We start from the raw sequence: 25,794 nt of genomic DNA, 5'->3' as shown, positions 1-25,794 counted from the left end.
ATGTCACGAATTTTTAGAAGTATTTGGCAACTAATGCAATGTTAGAAATACTCTTACATGTACATTGTACTAGAATTGCATTAGCTACCAAACACTTTTAAAAGATGCTTAAATCAAGTTTATTTTCATGTGAAATGATGACGCACAACCGTGAATGCAACCTCGGCAAATGGTATTTTTTCCGTCTGATTAGCCCTGTTCCTTGGAGAATAAGAACAAAGATTGCACGTAAACAGTGATGCTTTTACAGATGCTAATAATTTTCTCTTTTATTTGTATAACATGTTCAATAATACCCCAAGTAAACTGTCTGATATTTACTAATTACAAAACCCATCATCAGACAACGTCATTTGTTTGTGATTAACAACAGCACTTTTGAAATAAACAACCTCATTGTCCTTGGTTTTCAATTAGGCATAGCATGTTCATCGATCAAACGAAAAAAAAATCATCAGCTTTACTACGATCAAACGACAAAATTATAAATGCATCAACATTGCTTTCTTTTATAAATAGCCAAAAATATTTTGCTCCTGTCGTTTCATAACGATTAAAAAGTACGAGCTAATGCTTTGTGGTTGTTACATCTCTAAACACCCAAAGCAGCTTTGCAAGAGCAACCGAAATAAGAAAACAACAAATATATTTACATCGTGTTAAAGTCATTTCTACGTAAGCGTATTAGGGACATAGAAAAATAAAATTGGCAGTGAACTTTTTTTTCAAAGTCAAACTTTTGACTTTTCAAATCTCGAAATTTTTACTTTAACTTGAAATTTGACTTTTCAATTCCCGAAATTTTGACTTTCTAAAATCTTGAAATTTCGACTTTTTGAAAAGTCGAAATTTTTACTTTTTTGACACTCGAAATTTTGACTTTTTTAAAACTCGAAATTTCGACTTATTTAAAACTCGAAATTTCAAATTATTTTAAACTTAAAATTTCGACTTTTTTAAAACTCGAAATAAACTCGAAATTTCAACTTATTTTTTTAATAACTGTTCATTTTATTTCTAATAGTAAAGATTATATTTTCGATAGGAGGTGGTGCATTGTGTTTGAAAACTTTTATTCAGTAAAACTTGATGCGATCGAATCTAAAGATCTAAGAATATTTGAGGTAGTAAAATTGTGTGGCGTTCGACAGCATTACAAAGGTTCTGACATATTGTTTTAAATTACAAATCTGATCAGCAACATTCTCTAACGCTTCGTTTTCTGGAGAAAATGACTCTTCCGTTTGTTTTATAACATCTGTCATCTGACAGGTCAATTCGGCATACTGTTTATCTAAACATGTAAAGAACTTCCTTCACTTACACAACTAAAACTTCAAAATATGTTTTCTTTTTTAACAGATATTTCAGCAGAACTACACGTCTTCTAGATATATAATATGTTTTCTTTGTTAACAGGTAGCACAACAGAGACAGCGATCTTTTAGAGGACAGATATTTCAGCAGAGCTACATGTCTTCTAGATATATTATATGTTTTCTTTGTTAACAGGTAGCACAACAGAGACACCGGTCTTTTAGAGGACTGATCTGGCATTTGGTTTACAGTTCCAAGCATGTAAAAACACACGTAGAAAAAGTCAGGTAAATAATCTCATCATAGATACCAGGATTGAAATTTCGTATTTGCACCAGACGCGCGTTTCGTCTACATATGACTCATCATTGACGAGTAAAGAGATGTATTTTAGTCGTTGTGAAATGAGAGGGAAAACACATTTAAGGCCACACAGCCGTAATGTGCAATTTTATGAAGAGCTGAGCAGGGTGATACAAACAGTGTGAACACCAATAACACGATTTAGGCGACATTCTTTTGATATTCATTGGTGATATAAGCAGGTGCAAAAATGAAATGCAATTTTTCTGATTCAAAGCGTTCAATTAATCTCCCCTCTTTATTATAAATTAACTTTGGAGAAGACATCGTAATAAACTCATTTTATAACACTCATGTCACCATTAACTTTCCATTAAATTAAAGATGCGTATAATAGCATTGTATAATTGAAGATAAGGTAAAACATTCAGACGTCTAACAATTGTAAATTAAACTACAATGTAACATCCACCCACCAAATCAGAACTCTAAATCTGTTAATGTAGAATGTGATCTAGATATTGTCAATGATGGCATGTATTTATAAAGATTGTACATATAGATAGTAATTCGATACTTTGAATACTTCTTTATAATTATATGGGATATCTTTGACACAGAATAATAACTACAAGTCAGTTTAATCGCAGATGTAATACCCATTTTACATCTATGGTTTAATATAGTGTATTACAATATTTAGAAAGCGAAACAACGCCCTTTTAACAGATTATTGTATTTTTTTTTATTATTATCATTTTAGAATTTAACATAAAGATAAAAAAAAAACCAAAACACCATGTATTGCAATTCAAGATAAATCTATGCTTTAAAAATGTCAAGTTAAAAAATTACTGTAAGGAATATTTAGCTCTTTATTTTGTTTGTTTGTTTAATTGTTGGTGTTCAATGCCACTTTCAACACTTTTTGTTGGAAAAATACAGAGTAGAAGGAGACACCTTCGGCTGGGAAACCGGTCACACTAGTCAATTAAAAGAGGAATCAAGCGCACCTGCAACAAGTGGGGTTTTAACTTACCATCTATATGCATGTATTTGTGTAGATTGACTACTGTGATCATTCTGGCCTTTGTTTTGAATTATTGAGTAAATTGTTAGGTATTATCTTTAATTCCTAAATTATTTTATGGAGATTACCATATTCAATTACTTATATTTTTAGGGTATTATTTAAATGGATAGTACACCGAGATCCCGGAACAAAGGTGTTTGATACTAACAGTGGAAACAATACAGTAGAAAATATCATTGAACAGTTTAAAAATGGAAAGTCTACTCATGCTCAGATCTTTCAAATTCTTTGCCTGTAAGTATATAATACATATATAGTTACTATAAATATATTTAAAAAAAAATTACAGACATACATGTGGTTTTTTTTCTCGGTTTTTCTTCATTTGTTCACGGTAAAGTCTTTCGTACATTGAACAATAATGTGCGGTATGATTGTCATTGAGACAACTCTCCACAAGAACACAGATGAGGTTGATGTAACTACGCCCTTAAATATACTGTCTGTATTATAACCACATAGCAGAGCGCTATTTCTTAATACTGACAAAAAAATTAGTGAAAACAAAACAAAACAAAATATTTGAAATAAACAATGGATGGCTAGATGTTTGGCCTTTTTCTATAAGATAACATACATGTACTAGTAAACACTTAGTGCATACATACTAAAAATAAAAAAAAACTATTTCGGGCAGAAAAAAAGAAATAAGTTAATTTATCGTCTCATTCGTCTTGAATTACACTTATTAATTAAAGGTATGCTGGACTTAACTGTAAGATTATCTGTGGTAAAGCAAAAGGGAAAGACTATAAACCAGCTGACTCCTGTAATGACGATAAGTACCAGCATTGCTGGAATGCAGTTTGTATTGACGGGAACTGGTTTCCGGTCGACACGAAATGGGCAGCTAAACGAAAGGTAAATATTTATAAATCCCGGTCAGGAGATTCTGTAATAAAACTTGAAGTGCTATTTTCATTGCCAGTATAGTCTTTCATGAGTAAAAATGTGTAGAATGGTAACTTATGCCCATCGATGTGAGCCGCATCTTGAAAATTATACGAGTTTTATGTTACAAACTCAAAATATCTTACTTTTTGTGGAGATGCAGGGAGTTTCAATTGGTGAGACGAACAAAAATCTTAATCCAATGCGATAAGTATTATCACTTGTCTTACACTAAAACAATTATTCTCATCACACTTTAAAATAATAGAGAGCCGAAATATGTATGTTATATTGCTGAAACTTAAAATGACCGGATTATACCGAGATGACAGTCAGAATTCATTCATCGAAAACCTTAGTTGTAGTATAATTCTGCGATTTTTTTTTCTGAAAAAGATAAGATAGAAAAGGGCGTTTTTGGGGCCGCTTGAGTTCGAAAAACCCAAATTGATATTTTGCTGCTAGATATGTTTTATATAAATACATATTTTACAAAGATGTTGTTGTGTGTAAAATACATGTATCTTATTGGACGAGGGCATGGTTCATATATATTTCATTTAAAAACTATTTCTAAAATGGCCATTCAGGTCAAATATGTCATTTTCGACACATTATCATTATTACAACGTAAGTGATCTTTCGACATCTACTTCATTATAATTTTTAAAGTCTTGCGTTATATATCTATATTTTAAATTTCAGGGGCAAAATAATCCCTTATAGCATACGTATTCTTTAATAAGTACTACTAGTATTTCAATCATGCAGGTACAGACACATTAGCTTTTAGTCAATGTTGATGGTAACCTTTGAGAAGTACATTCTACAAGCAGCAACATCGTCCCAATGGTTGTAATATAAACGTATAACTCTCCATTTAGTTACATGTACGCATGACCCAAGCCAGCAATATAACATAAGGAAATGTCTACTATTGGTTACATTCTCTCTCTGTTATAATTGCTTGCAGTCATAAAAGTGATTAAACCGAGAGTATTGAATCCGACTGCATGGAGAGAGACAATCAATTTCCATAAAAACAATTACATGGTTAATAATGGCGTCTTAGTTCTATAGTTTAAGACTGTTACATCGCCTTTCAAAAGTAATATGTCTAAGCATGTAATACCAAATGTGGCAAAGAAATTGTAAATCAATGCGTTGGATTCTTAAGAACAACAAATTATAATACGGGAATGTTACTTTTGTTAAGATTATTTATTTCCAAAGGTACTCCTGTTTATTCAATCCGACATTTACATTCTTAATTGACCTTTTACGTAGTAGTCAAAGTACTAATTTATCACATTTAAATTACCATAATTGTTGACAATTTTCTTCTATGATGAAGAATGACTTCCGTTTACTAGTTATTTTTCGTTATCAAAATGACATTTTCCTGACAGTCTTTCTCGCCATCATCGTGATTCATGGAAAACTTTATCACTGCGTACAAAGAAAATTGATTCAAATATTTATCTTCAGTGGTGGATCCAGAACTTTTATAATCCATGCTTCATTGATTTCCTATATGATCAACAAAATCTTTCCCACAAAAGGGAGCCGCCCCAACAGTCCCCCTGGGATCCGCCTATGATCTTCATTGTTCCAAATACTGGTCTGATGTTTGAGCAGCAGTGAAGGCAGAATATGTTCAAGGTTCTGTCATTGCTATGACCATTGTTACTTTTGTCTGGACGACCATTTTTACCCCATTTCTTTTAATGGTTATCATTAAATTTGCTTTTAGGTATTGAATGTTTTTCTATCGTTACAGACACATCCAGGTTCCGAGGAATTCTACTTTCTTACAGATCCAGAGAAATTATTGCTGAGTCACTGGTCTTCTGATCCAGTATGGCAGCTCGTGGATCGTGCAATCTCGTTGCAAGAATTCGAAAATTTACCATTCGTCAAGCCACATTTCTACGTTTGCGAGTTGAATTTTATGGCAAACGTTAAATCTACCATACAAACGAAACGCGGCCAAGTAAAATGGGACCTAGGAATCACACAGCCGACAAAATTCTATTTCAGAATGACCACATTTGATAGTGGTAGCGAATTGGTAGATGGACAGTCTTTGAAAAATTTTGTTTATCATGAAGTTCATAATGGACGAGCAAATTTCATCCTGAGATCACCCCCTCAAGGAATGTATTTATTAAAACTCTATGCAAAACAGCTTAAGACAGACCGTAAAGAGGAGATAACCAAATTTCAGGAGGTGGTTTCGTATAGGGTCCAAATAGACCGCACGTGTATAGAAGATGACCCATTGCCTTGTTGCTGGGATCGGACATGGGGACCAGGTACCAGGAGTGAAAGAATGTGTCTTTATCCGGTCCAAAAAAAGGGAACAATAACAACAACAGAAAAATCTATTTGTATCGAAATTAACAAAACTAGACCCGTTAATATTTTCTGTAGATGTATCCGAAATAGCTGGAACGAGAGAGAACTCCAGACGTGCATCAAAATAAAAGACAATGACACGAAGGCTTATGTTGCCTTAACGATGCCAATGTCAGGTGAATATGGACTGGAATTTTACGGTAGTTTTCCTAATCAACCAGAAACTGTGTATACGCATGTATGTCAATATCTTGTTGTCTGTACACGTAGAGACGATGATCAAAACGAGGAATTACTGCAGCAATACCTACTCTCTCCTGGAAGTAAAAATGTGGAATCTTTTGAAAAGATGACAGCTAAAAATGTAAGTTGGGTGAATGAAGAAATTGAAAAAAAAACTTTTAATGTGAAATACTTTTGTTAGTAACTTCGTTTTGGGACATGATATGTAGCTAGTATAAAAGTCCCAGCTTAGTAAAAAAAAGTATGTTTCCAAAACATAGTTGATAAATTATCAAAAACCGTGTTTTTCGATGAAAGCGATGTATTCTTCACCCTCTGCACTGTATGCAGTAGCAGCTGGATCAATTCTATTTAAGTCCATTGACAGAATTTTTCATGTAACGTTTTATTTTATTCTTTAAAATAATCCACTAATACCACTTTTTGAACTTTAAAAGATTTTCTTACTTATAACATTATTATTTAGTTCAAGCCGAAGGTAAAAGTTGGCAGATGACTTGCACGCACTGTTCATACACAACTAAAGGCAGATGAATTTATTTTCAATTTTGTTTTCTTTTTGACTTGAAGGTTTTCATTTACAGCAACTTCATTATTACTTAACAGTTTAATAGGTCATTTACAAGATAGTTTCTAAGATTGACTTATAATTATGTTTTGTACATTGTGAAAACGAGGAATATGTTAAATATTGTCGATGTATTTATAGAGTTTTCAATATTTATATGCAGACCCTTTCTCCATATGATTTGTGCATGGCGTACATATTAGAAATTATTTCTTTAAAAAATATATCAAAATATTCCGGTAAATCGGGATTAACCCCTTTCGTGACTCGGGAAATATTGATTTATTTTTCGGATCTTGGGCAAAATGATTAAGTTTTTCGGGAACTCGGCTGACATCCCCTCTTATTAACCCTCTTTTAAGATGTTGCTAGATGCTGTAATCACATTGTAAATCAAAATAGACAAACAGTGAAAATAAAAAGGTTCCAGTACACCATTGATCGATGTAAATCCGTTTTTAATAGACAACTTATATCTCTTTGTATGTCGTATTAAATTAGTTTGATGTTTAATTATTTCGAATCTTATTCCAATAATAGAGTATCTAAATTTTCGTAAAAACGGTATCAATTTATTTTGTCTATGTTAAATTTCAACAGTTTAGAAACATTTGTTATGACATTCATTTAAAGAATAAGCAAAACTAGGGAAAGAAGGTAAAAGGTACCTGCATATTTGCCCAAGATGAAATCAATCCCTATGTATTGTGTATTCTTTCATATATTCACTGATGACAAATTTTTGAAAAGCGACCAATTTCTGATATGATTATTTGTCCCAACTTTTAAATGTTGACGTTCCAGATGAAAAGCGTAATAAAAGATTTCACGTCCAACTCAACAAACACATGACGTTTATTAGATTAAATTTTTTAAAGGTTCTTTAAAGTTTTTTTCTTTGACCTTTACTTTTTGATTGTCTGTTTTTTAATCTTCCGTCTGTTTTTCTATATAGTTGAATATATCACATACAATGTACTAGCCAAATAATTGCTGAAATTCTTACCTCAAAGTTAACTGCTTCCTCTAAATAGAAAAATACATGTTTTTTTTCTAATCAGGTGCAACCAATAAATAGTATGCCAAATGGGATCGGATCACCACCATCATCATTCCAGTTGTCAGTTGTCAACATGAACGACGCAGATCTTCCAGATCCGGTTCCGATGAACCATCCGACCAATCATAAATTCGAAAACAACAATACCTGGGATAAGCACGTGAAGAAGGTAAATAAAAAGATCAGGATTTTTTTTTTCAGAAAATTATTATACTCGTAAAATATATTGTAACTCGCTCTAAATGTGAAATTTCAAGTTTAAACAATTTACTGGAATGTAATAGCTTAGAAATGTCAACAAAAAATGTTTCTATACATTAGAATACATTTCAAAGTATCCATCATTTATTATTAATTTTACATACAAGTAACAAACTAAAAAATACTTTTGATATTTTAGATATGTGAAGGAAAATACTCAACATTCCGAGAACTAATGTGGGACCTTATCTATTCCAAGAAATTAGAAGACGAAACAACAAAAGCTAGGTATATTATTCCATATCTCAAGAATGTGTTACAGTGTACTTTTAAATTAAAAATTGGCGGCCATTACATCATCCATAAAATAATATTTATGTTTGGTATGGTTTCATGTTTCAATATTTTAACGTTTTAAAAAAGGGTATGTCGAAATGTAATAAAGAAATAGCTGCGTTTGTTTCTGTTATAATGTTACAAAGTAAACTCTACTGGTTCAAAGCTTGATTACAGGGGGGGGGGGGGGGGGGGGGGGGTCATCAAGTTTTACGCATTCGAAATTCCGCTCTGTTTGGCTTAGCGTACAAACTGCACTCTATTTTTCTAAACACTAGATATAATGTGAATAGTTCAGTTTAAGTTGTAAAGTATGAATACATCATACAACACTATCATGCAATACTTACTCTCAATTTATACTAAACAAAAACCCATCAAATACTGCTGATTACTTTCCAGCATCAAATATATTAGGCAATATAAACCGTTCAAAGGAACAGTGATTTTATTGTATTTTTTTATATCATGCTCGTGTGTGATACTTTGATAGTACGCATTTAATTTAATAAACATCATATCAAAAAAGTTATTGCATATATTTTTATTCTGCTTTTCTGCTGTCATATTCATGCTTACATTCCTTCATCTCTAAATCTCTGTCGCTCTATGTCGGTACTTTGATAACTTAAGATAGTTCCAACCTTCACCAGATGTTTCTACCCTTTAACATTTCATCCTCCGGTTGGCGGGTCAGTAGAGATGGTCAAACCTCTACTTATCAGCACTCGGCTTCCAGTTCATATCATCATGACGATGCCATAACCAGCAAGATAAACGTTCTTCTGCTTTCCCGAGCTTTGATACTGCTGTCTTCTTTGCCTTTTCAACTTTTCACATTGCTTCAGCATCCTCCATCCTGACTATGTAGGAAATCCTCTGCAGGCTTCTTCTACTGGGAACAGCCACACTTTTCAACTTCTCTCTCTCTACATGTTTTCATCAGCTCTGTATATACTTTTCCTTCTTCCGCTTATATGCCTCTTCTCATTTCTCTTGAGCTTCTTGTCAATGTCAGCCCTCATGTTCCATTCACTGCCCCTGTCGAAGATGAAGTGCTATTGTGATTTTGCTGCATGGTCAATATCTCCCTCTGTAACGAATCTGATCTGGGTTCCATCGTTTGTTGTTGGTTTTTTCTTCCTTATCTCTACATCAATGATGTCTGCTAGATATTTTTTCGTGTCGCCATCGTTATCCTACCTGCGTCAATGCAACCTTACAACCTGAAAGTATGTGTGCCATCGTACTTCTTTCACCACTTGACTAGCAGTACGGTTTTTCTATCAGTTCTCATTGATGTAACTTTGAAGGGGAAGGCAGTGTATCGTAGACTGACCTAAGCCTTAATGAAATTCCAAAGGGTTTCATTCTCCTTAACTGTGCGTAATGTGCTCCTCACTATTCAAGCTTTGGCTGCTGTCGTCGGATACTACTGATGCTGACACATTACTTGCACTATGATTATGTGTTGCGTCTCACCAGATATAACTGTGCGCTGCTCTGTAACAATTCCTCGACTGCAATGGGACCTTGACTGGCAAATATTTAAGCCTCTTTTGTTCTTGCAGATCTTTCCACAGTGTCATTTAATTTCTGCTTTCTCTTGTGACCATCTGTGTCATTGTCCGTTTTCGTTTCCAAGTCGTTGCTGTTTGATCTGTGTGGTTGAGTTTCTCACACTCCCCCTTCTCAGGAGACTTTGTGGGTATACTTCACATTCTGTGTGGAAGCTGTAATAGGTGTTCCTTCACAGAAACCACACTTAGGGTAGATGATTATATGACTTACATTAAACTTCAAAATGTGTTGTATATGAAAAAGATCCGATTTAAGTGTTTTTTGACATGTGTTTCATCAAATAATCATCATTAGGTACACCAAAAACCAAACATTTTGGGCGCGCTGTTGTATTAACGTTTTGTTCACGCTAGTCAAACCAGTACTAACAATGCAATGTTTGTAGAGAAAGTAGAGAAAAACTATAGCTATTATATCGACGGCATGCATTCTAATATTTGAACACAGTCATGTCTCATTTCATTTTTGTAATTGTTTAGCAATTCGAAAATAGTTTTGTAAAACGATCATTCCTTTTCAGAATCTTATTTTCTTGGTTGGCGTCAGTTAATCGTCAGGAACTTAGTTTTGAAGACGTGGAACCTGGAAGTCCAGAAGAAGTTCTTAGTGGAATGAGTAATGGAAGAACTACTTATGCTATGGCTTTTCATACACTGTGTTTGTAAGTTAATTTTTCTGTAAAATGAGTTTATCCATTTTGTGTATTTTGTTCAAAAGAAACTTCGATTTTGAAAGTACATTCAAAATGATCAATAAGTATTGTACCAAATTTAACATATCTTTGATGCTTGGAGATAATAAAAATCGGAAACAGCAGATATAATTTTCGCTGTGTTTTTTACTCGAGAAATTCTTTATAAGGAATAGGAGGAGCGTGAACAATTATATTCGAAAGCCACGTTAGGTCAGCTGAAGAAATACGTTTTTTTAAATTATTAAATTGATGGTATTTGGTTATGTTTAAATTCAAGTGACAAAAAAGTCTTATCTTAATACGTTCTCTATTATATTTTTGTTTCATTTTCTTCCTATAAAATGGAAACTCTGACGTCATTCAACAACAAAGGTATGTCACGGCTAAGAAATAAAATAATGCATTTACTATTATATTGTTTTGATTAAAAGTCTTTTAGATAGTAAAGTACTTATATATATTTCTTCAGACATAGTGGACTACACTGCAAAGTCATAACTGGAGTAGCCAAAGGTTCCGATTACAAACCAGGTCAACCATTGGGACCAGGATCCAATCATCACACATGGAATGTGGTACTAATAGACGGAATATGGCGTCTTGTAGATGTTAGGTTTGCAAGAAGACCAACGCAAACATCGAGTGGAGAATTGAGTTACGAAGTGGACACCCATTTTTTTCTGACGCACCCGGTGCTGTTTATTTACACCCATTATCCTGACGATGTCCGATGGCAGCTCTTAGAACAACAGGTCTCAGAGGAAGAGTTCTGTAATATGCCAATCATGACGCCACATTTCTTTCTTTTGGGAATAGATTTATTAAGTCATAAGTTGGCAAATATTTATTCAGCAGATCAGGTATATATTGCTTTGAAATATCCTAACAAAAGAACGTATAGCTTTACCTTTAGTATACAAAACGTGGACGGAAGTGAAGAATATGAAGGAGTGAAATTCAATCGTTACGCCATGTTGGAAGCAGCAGACGGTATGGTGACCTTTAGAGTAAGACTACCAAAATCAGGGACTTACAATTTGATAGTATATGCTAAAGAAGACATATCCGATAAAAAAGAAAACATGTTTGCTGAAATATGTGAATACAAAGTTATACAAGAAACTGTGTCGTCCACTGTTCACAAACCATACCCGCCTTGCGCATATCAGTCATGGGGAGTCGGTGCTGCTTTCCACAAATTTGGTCTTACTACCAATCAAAATTCTGGTATTGTAGAAACGTTAAATGGGGAAGTAAAAATTGAAATAACTTCTCCCAAAGCTATGCAGTTTAGAAGTAGATTGCTTCACCATGAACAGAACGGCGAATTTGAAGGTTATGTAACATACAAAACCGTGGACGGTGAGAATGTCTTTAATGTTACGGCGCCTTTCAAAGGCGAATTTGGATTAGAAATCTATGCAAAAGATCCAGATACAGATACAAAAAAGATGCGTCATGTTGCTCAATATTTAATCTGTTGTAATGAAGACGTCAAAACCCTTCAACTACCCAAACTACCGTCCGGGTTCTTAGGACCACAACCAATGCTTGTGAAGTATGAGATAGTTGCAGCTAGCCATCCTGATCCAGTAATTCACACGGACGGCAACAGAATCGAAATTGTCTTTAAAACATCCGAAGCCATGCGTTTTACTGCTAGTATGTCAGAAGCTGAGACTTCTAATGACTGTTCCGATTATGTATTCATCCAATCAGGGGATAGCGAAGTGAAACTTCTGGTAGATCCACCAAGAAAGGGATTTTTTGTCCTGTGCGTACATGGAAATCCATTCACTGATAGTAGTCATCAAATTCCAGGTCTCTATAATTACCTCTTATATTGTAAGGCTGTTACTAAAGAAGTTGTTCCCTTTCCCAAACAATTTGGATATTGGAAGGAAGGCTGCTACATGTGGAAACCAATGTCCATTAAGTCTGGTCTTAGTGGCGAATTTGTGCCTTTTGCAGTTCGTGTCCCAAATGCTAAAACTGTTGCAGTAGTAGTCAATAAAGATTGGACTCCACTAGTTTTAAATGAGTCCGGTATTTGGGAAGGTTCAATTCAAATAAATTGTACTGAACCGTCAAACAAGGTTGTGTTGGTAGCTAGCTACGGCGATGACCAACTGCGATTTGCTACATTATTAGAATACGTTCTGTGATGTTGCCTATTCTTGATTTTGGCGACATTAAAAGATGTTTTAAATACATTTGACTTGAAAGAAAATTTCTATTATTAAAATGGTTTCATAAATAGCCTTTTGGAATAGTGTAGTTATGAACTTTTACAAGTAATATATAGTAGCCCCATACATTATTGTCAAATTATAAATTGATTTTGTTTTTAAATCTCAAGTTCATGATTATAATTTTTGTTTTCGTGTTTTAAACTCTTTTAAATATATTAAATCTGGTAATAGTTTTTTTTATTGATAACATTGCTTGATAAATAGTTGTGTAACAGTAAAGTTTCGAAAGTTTACAAGTGAAAATATGTCGATATTTTAAAGCCCTGTACAATAAAGTATAATTTGATTTTATTGTTAATACGCAAGTTCATAATAATAATTTATGATTTATTGTTATTTTGTCCTCAAAATTTAATATAATATGTTTTCATCATGATGTTTGGTGGTGAATCTAGGAAAACATTTTTAGTCTTAAAATTTAGCAAGAGTTATTCCTCTTTGCATTCCTTCTCATTTTCATTATATTTTAAAGTATTATTATATCCAAGCTCAGTTTATATATGATTAGATGAAAAGTCCCTATTGTATTGTTACTGTTTTTCTATTAATGTATGAAAATCAAATAAAAATGATGAATTCAAATGACAAACAGAATCTTAGTAAATTATGATTACAATGCAATACTTTTTGACCTCTGACGAGACTCAAACACAGGGTCCCAGAAATACTATCAATGTTTTATAAAGTGAACAACATTATTGATATGTTGATTATTTTTTAGACCGTTATCGTGATATACATGTATATGATAACAATTGTTTTATACGCAAACTTATTTTTAAAAGCCAAAACTGACCCAATTCTAAGTTAATATTTTGCAATTCTGACAAGAACAAGGGATCAAGCTGTACTTCATGATAAGTTACAGTTTTTAAAAAATCTGCAAAGTTAATATAAAAAGAATATATGTAGATGATTGCCATTGAGACAACGATCCACTAGTAACCACAGAACTAAACTGTAACTACTTAAGAGCACTGTATGACCTTCATCAATGGGCAAAACACACACTCAACAGTAAGCTAAAAGTGTTTTATTGCCACCCGTTATTCATAGGAGCGACACAAACGCGAAGAACCTTATTAATAACACCATGAATTGATAAGTAATTTCCAATTGAACCCTAATATAAACGCGTAAAAATAATGGCATTTACAAATATATCAGTTTATCTGTAGCACAAATTATCGGTTTAACCCTACAACGATTTTCAAGCAAATATTATATGGTACTATACTTATCTACTTCAGTTCATCCGTCTGTCCGTCCCTCAGTCCGACTGATGTATGTACATAGCGCATTTTCTCAGGAACTGCGAATCGGGCCGTCATAAAATTATATAATAAGATGAATGTAAGCATGCTCTTCGGTGTGCTGCGTTTTTTAAACATCCATCGCTCATTGTTTCCTATTCATGTTATACTTGTTTTTTTCACAACTAGCCATATATATTTTTTTCCTGATTACCGAAAACTCTGAGAAATCATAAGCCAGTAATAGCTCACAGCCCATCTTGGTTTGTTTTCAAGGATACGTTCATTGACATTACTGTATTATACAAATGATGAAATAACAACCATCAAATCTAACTGATCATATGGCCACGACGAAATCTCTCTACATTGATCATTAAGAAATTACAAAAAAAAAATTACAACAGTAATTAATTGATGGTCGTTTTAAAAATATCTCATTTCGCTCCAAATAGTAGAAAAATATGGCAGCGGGCAATTTAAATTGGTTGATTTTAAAGTTTCAAATGAAGGCAGGATCTTGATAGGTCAATTTTCAAATATTTATTTTATTTGAATGACAATTCTGATATTTTTTACAAAGTTTCTTCATTTCGTGCATAACTGATTATAAGATTGCTTTGTCGGTCTTCAGTGCATCCTCAGGGAAATAACATCTTTATCTTCTCTGAAATTACTCAACGCATTTTAACCTACAATACAAATTGTATGAATGAGATTTGTCAAATAAGCCAAAAATAGATCTAGAGGTCAACGTAGACTAAGACTAATGTACAGTACATGTCACCAAAATTTATCAATCATTTAGACAAAAAGTTCCTAACTGACAAACTTTAGGCAACATACATATCGCGTCATACCGATATGGATAGATCAAGAGATGTATCGAAAACTAAAAATAACCAATTTGTGCCTGGCATAACCACTTTTTCCTGCAATGTATCAGTTAAAATAAATCATAGAAAAAAATCATTTCTATCCACTTCATTTATTCACCCCATAAAAACTTAGAAAGGAATAAGAAAGGAAAAGAAAAATAAAATAAAAAAAAAACAATTTAATTTCGTGCAATTTCCCATAGTAAATATCTATAAAATTTCAAAATTTTCAGTCAACCTTAAAACTGTTAATAGGCGAATATAGAATGAATGAGATTATTTGCAAAAAGCATATACATGCTATTGCAATCAATACATAGTACATATATGACAGTGATAAACACCAGAAAACAACACACATGATACAATGCTAAGTTAGAATTTGATATCTCATTTTCATTGCTGCATTTAGATTTAGATAATCTTAGTCAGAGTTATATTGACAGTTTTGAACAATTGATCTAAATATTTGGCCAAAAACAAAAGCATTTTGGTTAATAATGTGACCTCACAGGTCTGTATACAGGACAAACTAAAACAAAATGCTATTCGTCTCAACAACGATCATATTACAGCAAAGACATAATTGAAATTAACTTGGAGTATTGGTATATCTACCAACTTTGATATTTAATTGAAGTGTCCCACTACGTCGCTTATTAAGTTATCGAACATCACAATAGAAATCAAAGAAATTGAAATTCATACATGCGATGATTGATAACAATAATATAGTTATAAACATTATCAATAAGTCTGTTTAACTAAAAAACCAAGGAACACAAAAAGGCCACCAACAGCCAAACCGATTACATTATACAGTATAACTATTTATAATATATACACACTTTACAAACAAGCATATGAAGATATCAGACCAAATCCATGTCTAGATCTGTTGTTAGTAAATAGGGAGCAGTTTGGAATTACAGTTAGATTTTTGGGAAACACGGTTGCGGTATAACGAAACACTACAGATGGACTGGTTGTGTTACTTTTAATATTAATGTACGGCGTAAGGAGCACTCTTCTCATGACGGGACATGAATATTTAGTATGCCATTAAAAAGATGGGCAAAAAGTAAGTATAAATGCCTTATAGATTGGCTAGACTTGGCCTTCAAAAAATAAAAAATAAAATGAGGCGAGGTTGTATATCTATTAATTGAACTCATACTTTGAACAAGCCTTCAGTAACCTCAAATTCTCTTAGATCGCGGTACTTTCTGACTGTTGTATTTTTGTAACTTGTTTTACTGCTTTGTATCTGTCGTATGACATTTTTCTACTAGTTTACATAGTTTGTTCTTTTGTTTTTATTTTACACAACTATCCCGGGTTAGGGGAGGTTTATGCACCCCAAACATTCCTACCCCGTCTCATTCTGTAAGTGCCCGTCCCAATTCAGCAACCTGTAATTTGTTGGTATTGTTCATTGTTGTATGTAGCTTTTGTTTCATTTCTCTTGTATCGCAAATCAGATTGTTTCATCCTGGGCTTGTCAGGGCCTTCTATTCCTTATTATATCGTATAGTTTTTTGCCATTGTTGAAGGCTGTACGATGATCTGTCGTGTTAATATCCTTGTCCTTTGGTCTTTTCTTGATTTTTTTCTTACCGGCAATCATACTACATTTCCTTATTCTATATGAATATACTCTGTTTTATTCTCTTACTTTGAAATTTTAAATTATTTAGAAATTTAAGGGTCACAGTGACAGTAATTTCCGGCGAATTTGATACCTTCTAGAATTTAGAAACAGAGCTAAGCCAATTTGGGGGGGAAATACATTTTATTTGGTTTCACACACAAAATGTAACAATCTGTACGTATTGTATTTTAACGACTGGAATCATTGTGCATAAATATTATTAAAACATTTTGTTTTCTAACATTTTAGGTTTTCCAATTGAACGATTTTCTTTGATTTTTTGTCATTTAGATCTGAGGGCTGTCTTCGAAACTTCAACAAGACATGACATAGAAATAAATGGATTTTGAATTTAGAACATTTAATTACTTTCGATATTAGTATTTTTGGCATCTTTGTACTTGAAATTGAACAATCCCAGTAGAATCTCACTCAAACGGCATTAGAAGATTGCTTCGTCAATTGGAATACTTAAATAACTTAGTTTGAGGCTTGTCACCGAGATTCGCAATGAGAAATGGATAACATATCTGTTCATTACGTTAAGAAATTAAATTTAGGGAAGGTTAAATGAGAGGTTTAAGTAGCCATAAAACCAGGTTTCATCCGCCACTTAACTTTCTACATAAGAAAATGCATGTTCTAAGTCAGGAATATGACAGTTGTTATCCAATCGTTTGATGTTTTTGAGCTTTTGATTTTGCCATTATTTTATTAGGGACTTTCTGTTAAGAATTTTCCGCGGAGTTCGTTTTTTTTCTCTATTTTACTTTTTATTGATGTCAGATTGTCGAGTCTCTGTTCACAAAAATGTGCCAAACACTTGAGCGGGGCGACTTTATTTAATCTGACTAAGTGTGAATTTGGTCGAAATTGGCTACTACGTTATACCTATAAATCACGTACTATAAAAGTCGGATGGTTAATGTGTCGTTGGACATCTGCATCATTAACATAAACTCGTTTTCTTTAAAATTGGTGAATCAACAGTGAAACATATTGCAAAATAAAAAAAATATCCAGTATTTTACTTGTAATAAGAAACATCCATTAAATCTTAAATATTAACTAATGGAAAGTGTTCTAGTATAGCAATCAAGTTAAAGTCGTTTTAACATTGGATGTCACCTTAAATGTCTCAAAAGTATTAGAGTGTATCATTATGAGAAACATTAATGGAGATTGTTCAACTTTTACAGATACTGCATTAAGGATAAGCCAGTCCTCGTTGCTAGTTTGAAATATTTTACATGAATAAACTTTTACAGAATCCATTATATTTCCCATTTACTAATTGTGTGGTGTGAAATGTCGTTTGGCGTTTAGACCGATTTTAAAGAAAGTGCGTATTTGACTAGAAAATTGAATTTGCATTAATATGTCACGGAATAAGGCGACAATGTACAACGAATAAAAGGGCGACAAATAAAAGAAATACTTGCTTCTTCCTGTTTACTTTAAAAGTATGTATATTTGAATTGCACTTTTAACATGGTAATTCGTACGAGGTTTTGAAGCGTCGAAAGTGTGACGGAGTACCATGATGATTAAGACTCTCATTCAGAATGATCATTTAAATGTTTCATTATTCACACCAGGTATCACAAACTACAACCGCGGAGGGACCCAGGGGCGGATCCAGCCATTTTAAAAAGGGGTGGTTCCCAACCCAGGACAAAAAAAAAGGGGGGGGGTTCCAACTATATATCCCCATTCAAATGCATTGATCGTCCAAAAAAAGGGGGGTCCAACCCCCGGAACCCTCCCCCTGGATCCGCCACTGGTACCTGAACCCTATGGAGTTGTACATGAAAAGTTTGTAATGGTGTTTAAGTAAAATATGGATCTGATTCAAAGGGAGGAATATTGCATTGTAGTCTACTCATCAGAAATAACAAATTTTGTTTAGCTCACCTGTTCCGATTTGCCCTTTGGTGACGATTTTCCTATTTTTTTGCGTTTTTGCCTTAGGCCAACTAAAATTAATTAGTAGATTTTCATCCAAATTTTTGAAAAAAATGGGGCGGGTGGAAGGATTTTATTTTTTAAATTTTATTTCATATGATACCCTCGTCACGAGTTCTTCATACCGCGGGGTATATGCTAGTGGAAAACAAGCTTGTATAATGTATATACATGCTGTATAAGGAATTCTACACTATTTTTAAACTCTTAAATAAAAATCCCTGATTGGCAACCACTGTTATACATGTAATTGCCGCTTTAGAAACCTATTTATAGTATACATCAAAAAGAAGAGAAATGCTCTCTTCAGTTGGACTATACCTACACCAAATTTATTTTGCTTTCTAAGCAATGGTTTGTAGTCCCCATAAAATCAATAAAATGTATTGGTACAATCAGAGACATATATACATATATATATGTGTATATATGTCTCTGGTACAATTGTATGCAACACAAGTACAAACTGTATTGTGAGTACAGAATAAAATGTAAACTCAGTGTTGAAAGTAATTATGATGTAAAACAAGAACTTAACCAAAAATTAGTTGTTGTTTAATGACTAAATTGAAGGTATTGGGACAGTTACAGAGGGTGTTTGCTGTTGGTCAACAAAATAACAACAGCCAAGGGCTTGTTATAATTAAAATGCGTGTTTGTCGACTTTTTTTTCAATATACGGTCATAAATCAAATAAGTTCGTGCTTGTGTCAATTTGTTTAATCCAGTCATGTTTTTTTACCAATTTGTTCTACGATTCTTGCGCTTTGGATATCATTCACAGTCCACATTTCCTGACACAAAGTCATTGTATATTAAATGAAGAAAAAAACACGGTTTTCGATTCACTTGTGACTACCGCAATTTGCGTTTCAGCGTAACACGAATATTTCATGCTCTTCTCGTTATCAATCACTATTCTCGGAAGATGATGTTGTCATCATAGAGCAGCAGAATATGTCGACTTAATCATTTTCGTTTGATTACTCGAAGAAATACAAAAACGAAATTTGAAACAGGAAGTTTTGAATGAAACGAAATTATCGATGGTTCCCGGTAACGGACATGAACAAAATCCGGAAATCGTATTTTTGTTAAATAAAAAAAATCGGGGCGGGACGATTTCAGAGTGGCGGGCGGGGATGAAAATCTAGCAATTAATTTTAATTGGCCTTATATCTTAAAATTATAATAGATAGATAGAAACTTATATTAGCACAAATGTTCAACACGACAAGATCTACAATTAAAACAATATGGATGAGTTCATTACAGGTATGCCCTTAAATGTCCGATTGACAATAAGTTTAAGAACATGCATGAAATATTTGCTACTGGACGTTGAAAAACCAACAATTTATTACTAGAATCATGATTATATTGGTATAATTTGAATCGCGTATTCTTATTGTTGATTTTTTAAAAAATTTTCCGAATGACATCAACTATGAAGCATCAATTAAACGTCATGCAAAATATGGAATATGATGATGTATGTTATGACACTGACTTACAACGCGCATGTGACAAGATCAAAGGCAAATAACACACTGCTACTCGTAACCCTCGCTATCAAAGTGTATCGTATAGTCAACTCTGTTTAAATATAACTTGTTTTGATGCTCTAAACGCAAAAAGATGATTTGTCTCAAAAGATGTTTTTACCATACCTATTGGGAAATGTATCCCGACTAAGACAAGCGTCATGCGCAGAGAAATCAATTTCATATGTTAAAGTATAATATAATTGACAAGTACCATGCCATAAAATAAGTGGAGTGGCAGGATAATTTGGTATAAAATCATTTTAGTATTTCTAATTGTTCATTTTTTTGTCATCGAATGCTTTGTCTTAGTCAATACCCCGTTGTGATGAAATTTTGTCTGCAATGTTCTGAGAAAAATATAAGTACGAAGTATTCCATTCTAATTTGTAATTTGTATACTAGTAGGTCTTTTAGGGGTTTTAATCAGTTGGAAGAAACAATGATCTTTTTGTAAACGAATCAGTCTATCAGTTTGTTTATTTATTTTTTCATATCACACGTATAGATAAACATAATCATCTATGAGCGTTCCTTTTATATATTGCAATAGATTCCCCATTATCGCTGCTAACAACCAGTACATCAAATGCTTTATCATAGTCAATACCCCATGGGGATGCCACTTTATCTGCAGACTCTAAAACAACTCTATGAGACTTTCCTTTGTCACTGAGTTGTATTAAACAGTTGTTGGACCACGTTGCCACGTATATGTTTCCAAATTGATCCCACGTGACCCCACTGGGTCGCTTTAACGTTTCATGCTTTAATCGAAAATGTTCTCGTCCATCGAATGACATTTCAAGCAAAACACCCGATACTCCCATGGAACACACTAGTCTGTGATCCATGCTCATGCAAAGATACATAGCACCTGTTAGCTTCGGAAATTTTGAAAGTACTTTCCCAGTTTTACTCAAAACGAATATGCCTTCGTGGATGCAATTGACAACAAGTCGATTTTCGGTAAAAGTTATTCCTTCACACTCAAAAGGGGCATTCACGTGACGGATAGTTTGCAAAGATGTAGTATCAACAATCATAATACTCTTTGAACCGGATATGGTAATTGCTATTTCACTTCCAGACATCACGGCAATACATTGTGGATGTTCATTCAAAATGGCTTCTTTAGATAGAGTTCCATGTAAGTCATATATCATTAAACATTTATTGTTATAATCTGCTGCAACAAATCGACCTCTCGAAAGGCACGCTAAATCCGTCACAAAAGCAGCCTTGTTTCGTTTTGGTAGAGGGAATTTAGTTTGAAGTGAAAAAGATTCATTTCTGATATTTGTTTTGATTCCAGAGTCTTCCTCTTCTGTGTATTTCTCGGATTCTTTTATTTGACCAAGTCGTCCAGACCTAACTTTATCAAGATAATGTTCATATTCGCGCGGAGATCTTTGATTCTTAATCGACACACCACTTAACCTACCATAATCACCCGTTGATCTGTAGGTGGGTACAGAGGCCCTTGATGTGCTTCTGAACGACATCTGACTGACACTTGTATGGTCATTTCGGGAAGCTGTAACATCATTCATAGCCGTGGATGTTACCCTTGAAGCACTTCTAAAAGAATGTCGACCAGTACTTGCATTATCTCTATGCGAATACTGAGTAACCGTACTAGGTGTGTCTCTACCCAGGCCAAGGGGTAAAGATAAATCTTCATTACTACTGGTTTTTAACATATGTTTCTCTTTCTCAGCTTTTCGCTCTTCTAATTTAACATTTGAAATATTATCACCCTTCACGTGCAGCTTGGTTAGCTGTTTAAGGATCTGCTTTAAATCACGCAAACCGAATTCTATATCGTGTCTGAATTTTATATCAATTTTAGTTTTTCTCAATTCATGGATTGCCTTTTCGGTTACGACCTGGTGTTTTTCTGCAGCCTTAACGAAAAAGAATAATTCAATATCAGGAAGGTTGTTTGCTACTATTTCTGTATCAATTTTTAACTGATTTACTTCTTCTTTAATTTCTTCCATGTATGATACAATATTATCTAACATTCCTTGTAATTGATCATAGGATTTTTCTAATTGCTCGAGGACCTCCGAATGAATACGTTCTAACTGGATGTCAATATCTTCCCGGATTTTTAATAAGTCGTTAACCACTTTATCTTTCATGACATCTAATTTTCTGCGGTTTTCGAAATTTTCGTTAATTAGAGATTCAAAGGATAAAATAGAATCTTTCAATCGTTCAGCTAAATCTGGGAAATCAACACTTGTTCGGATATTCATTGCAACCTTGTCAGTTCTAATGACTTCATCGCAAGATAAATGTACCAGCCGCTTACAACGTTCACAAGCTGTCGTCTGATGTTTTAAGCAATAGTAATTAGAGTCTACGTCGCTATGCACGTAACAATTTTCAAATCTCCCAAAGTAACTGTTTATTAAAAATTCTCTGTATTTCATTGTACTTAAAAATGAATGTTTTTTTCGCTTAATTTTATTTTCTAGAAGACATTCTGAACAAAAATGTTTTCTGCAATCGACGCACCATGCCATAGAATCTTGGGAAAATCCTTCTTCTTTGCACCTATCACAAAAAAGGCTGAGTCTGTCTGCATGGTCGTCCATCTGTAGGGTATAATACAAGTCATAAATTAATATGAATAATTTTCGTCAAAACATTAAAAAAAAAGTGGCATGCAGTGATAGTGGTCGACAATTTCATTTTGATTATCAAGCATTGATTGTGAGAAGCCAAATAAAGCGTGAAAAACATTTTATTAGTCTCTTAAATTATTCAATCTTTGAGGTGTGTTATCAGAAATCATTAGTACTTTGGTCTCTCAATGTATACATATATATAAAAAAAGAAGATGTGGTATGATTGCCAATGAGACACCTCTTCACAAGAGACCAAAATGACACAAAAATTAACAACTATAGGTCACCGTATGGCCTTCAACCATGAGCAAAGCCCATACCGCATAGTTGGCTATAAATGACAATGTAAATAAAACAATTCAAACGAGAAAACTAACTATATTTATTTTTGTATGTGTGTGTACAAGTGTGCGATATTTCAATCATGTTTTTTACAAGACTGCCATAACCTATCGTTTAGAAATCTGAAAACCTGGTATTCAAACTTCTATAGCGCTTAATAGACCGTCTTTTCGTCAGTTTTCTAAATGTTATGGGCCATATGGCGTTGTCTGTCTTTCATCAAATTTTAGTTTTTTCTTTGCTTTTTTTACATCGTTTTCCCCATAGCATTTTATTTACATAAACATTGATGTTTTTGTTTACACTGATGTTTACACGATTCGTAATGTGGTGAAAGTTTATTTGTACACGAACCTATTACAAAAATAAATTGTAAATGTGAAGTTAAATTTAGTTGAAAAAAAACATGACTTAAATGGCCTTGATTGAAACGTCACTGCATTCCAATGTTACAATTAAAAACAGAAGTTAATAGAATAATAATATAAATTCGACAAATGTATTAAAGGCATATTAAAAAAAAATATTTGTTTAATCAATTAATAAACAAACTAATATTCCATATAAGCACTTTTACCTTGACTTAAGTTGTTTTCCTTGCTAAATTAATCAACTATTTGTATACTTAAACCGTATCGAAAACAAAAATAGTGATATGCTTCTCGGTTTGCACAAATACAATACGTTGTAATAGTATATACACGTATGTCAAGTACGCTTGTTGTAATTCAATGCTTTTTAAAACCCTGTATGTCATATTTATTTTGTTTATTGTTTTGTGTTACATTCTAAGCCATTAGTTTTCTGATTTTGTTCTGTTCCACATTTTGTCATAGTGGGTCATTTATAGCAAAATATACAAGGTGCTAGTTTTGATAATTTTTGAAAGCTATTATAAGTGACATATAGTTGCTCAAAACGCCATTCGGACTTTGGTGAAAGTTGTCCAATAAGCAATCATACGACATAGCCTTATTTTTTTTTTTATCATTAAGGACTAAAATAAGTTTCTTTTCGTTTGTACATTTACTTTTTCTTAAATCCTGCATTTCAGTGTTGTCAGCGAACTGTTTGTTGTGATTTTCTATTTCACACATACTGAATGAGTAGACAAACAACCAATAGAAGTGTTTAACGACCTTGACTGACTGAACAGCCATTGCACGGTCGGCGAGTAGACAAATCAATATTTGCAAACGTTTTATACTTTCTTGTAGTCACGTGCATACCCCATGACGTTTTTCAAGAATCATATTGACAGCACGGAACCATTACTGTATATAAGGTAGCAATACACAGTTAGGAGTTTAGTTTCGCATTTTGGCCCCGGTGGATTTTTCAAATAGGAAAGTTATTGTGTAATAAAATTCATTTTTAGATAGATGAGTGCTAATTTAGCCTTCAAAGATGGTTTATAAGTGCATCAAGATTATTTTTTACATGTTTTATGGGCTGTTTTCTGTTTGACAATCCGTATTTTCATAGCTAGACCGGCCATTGGTCCAGAAATTAATGTACTGTTTACAAACACTCTTTTTCTACACGAAGTTTTTGACGCAATTTTACAAAAAAATGAGACGAAAGACATATGATTTTCGTTGGATTTGCTGAATGATACATGTACACAGTTTCAGAAAAGGTATTACTTCAAGCGATTGAAATTCTACTTTTAGCCAAATTTTGGGGAAATATGTGACATCTTTCCCCCCCTTTTTGCAATATTTTATAACAAATAAATGCAGATTGTTGCCATGGATACACCAAAAAGAAATTATATTTTACCATTTTATATACTGGATATAAAATCTATGGAAGATTCTGATTACATACATATGCCCATATATGACACAAACAGTAAGCTTGATATTGCAAGAAAGCAATGAAAAGGGGATGGTAAAATTCATAAGGGCAAACTTTAGTATTTTTTCCTAACTGTTTATTGCTACCTTATTGTCTTGTCATACACCTACGTGTAGATCACATATTCACGGATTTGACGCCGGATTAGCTACGGATACGATAAGGCATATTTCGTGGCGATCTGTATTGGTCTGTAGATTTCCGATTTTTAGCTGTATTCATACGTTGTAGTACTTGTATATCCGGCACAATTTTTGAACATTTGACCAGGGACAAAACAATTGTAGTATATCATAAATAAACCGTACTAGAACGTACTGATCCGTTCTATTTCATATGCAAACTGTATTAATTTGTACTTATTCGTAGGTCCAAAGGATATCTACGATTCGTTCCAGGGAACTACGTACGGCTACACCACGTATTTCTAAGCCTCGGTCACACCTTACCGGATAACACGAACGGACGCCTAACGGATGAAAATAAAAGTTGTCCGTTGACAAAATTGCTATCCGTTGATGTACTGATCGAATAAAATGGACGTATAACGGATGCATAACGGACACACACCGGATATGTAACGTACGAGAAACGGACACGTACCGGACAGAACGGATGTCGAACGTACATCCAACGGACGAGTACCGCATAAAACGGACACATAACGGAAGCGTACCGGATAAAACGGATGAACAAGATATACGGAAAAATCAAAAGCGACAATAATAATACATGTAAATCGCATAAATATTCAAAATGTTTCTG

At 33.4% G+C, this 25,794-nt stretch overlaps 2 protein-coding genes across 7 annotated transcripts in view; one reads left to right on the top strand and one right to left on the bottom strand.

Annotated features, from left to right (window-relative positions):
* The window catches only part of LOC139520891 (uncharacterized), a 40,882-nt gene extending 27,396 nt beyond the window's left edge, over window positions 1-13,486 (top strand). For all 6 annotated transcript variants that reach the window (XM_071313916.1, XM_071313915.1, XM_071313913.1 and 3 more), the window contains exons 3-10: window positions 1,513-1,604; window positions 2,804-2,947; window positions 3,412-3,574; window positions 5,385-6,326; window positions 7,835-8,002; window positions 8,234-8,322; window positions 10,472-10,612; window positions 11,115-13,486. In XM_071313916.1, the coding sequence (XP_071170017.1) occupies window positions 1,513-1,604; window positions 2,804-2,947; window positions 3,412-3,574; window positions 5,385-6,326; window positions 7,835-8,002; window positions 8,234-8,322; window positions 10,472-10,612; window positions 11,115-12,810 (3,435 nt within the window). In that variant the 3' untranslated portion in view covers window positions 12,811-13,486. The remainder of the gene's footprint in view (window positions 1-1,512; window positions 1,605-2,803; window positions 2,948-3,411; window positions 3,575-5,384; window positions 6,327-7,834; window positions 8,003-8,233; window positions 8,323-10,471; window positions 10,613-11,114) is intronic.
* A 7,164-nt stretch (window positions 13,487-20,650) lies between these two features.
* On the bottom strand, window positions 20,651-23,818 carry LOC139520890 (uncharacterized). The gene is made up of 2 exons (XM_071313910.1): window positions 23,747-23,818; window positions 20,651-22,794 (listed from the first exon to the last, which is right to left on the bottom strand). The coding sequence occupies exon 2, from the start codon at window positions 22,792-22,794 to the stop codon at window positions 20,707-20,709; it is 2,088 nt and encodes a 695-aa protein (XP_071170011.1). The 5' UTR covers window positions 23,747-23,818; the 3' UTR covers window positions 20,651-20,706.
* Between the last annotated feature and the right edge of the window lie 1,976 nt (window positions 23,819-25,794).

Source organism: Mytilus edulis, chromosome 4 (assembly GCF_963676685.1).
Source record: "Mytilus edulis chromosome 4, xbMytEdul2.2, whole genome shotgun sequence".
NCBI lineage: Eukaryota > Metazoa > Mollusca > Bivalvia > Mytilida > Mytilidae > Mytilus > Mytilus edulis.
The sequence above is the reverse complement of the archived record's forward strand: the minus strand, read 5'-3'. Positions and strand labels throughout refer to the sequence as shown.

Bases quoted from the DNA above. Each gene is read 5' to 3' on its own strand.
- LOC139520890 (XM_071313910.1), bottom strand. From the start codon at position 22,794: ATGGACGACCATGCAGACAGACTCAGCCTTTTTTGTGATAGGTGCAAA.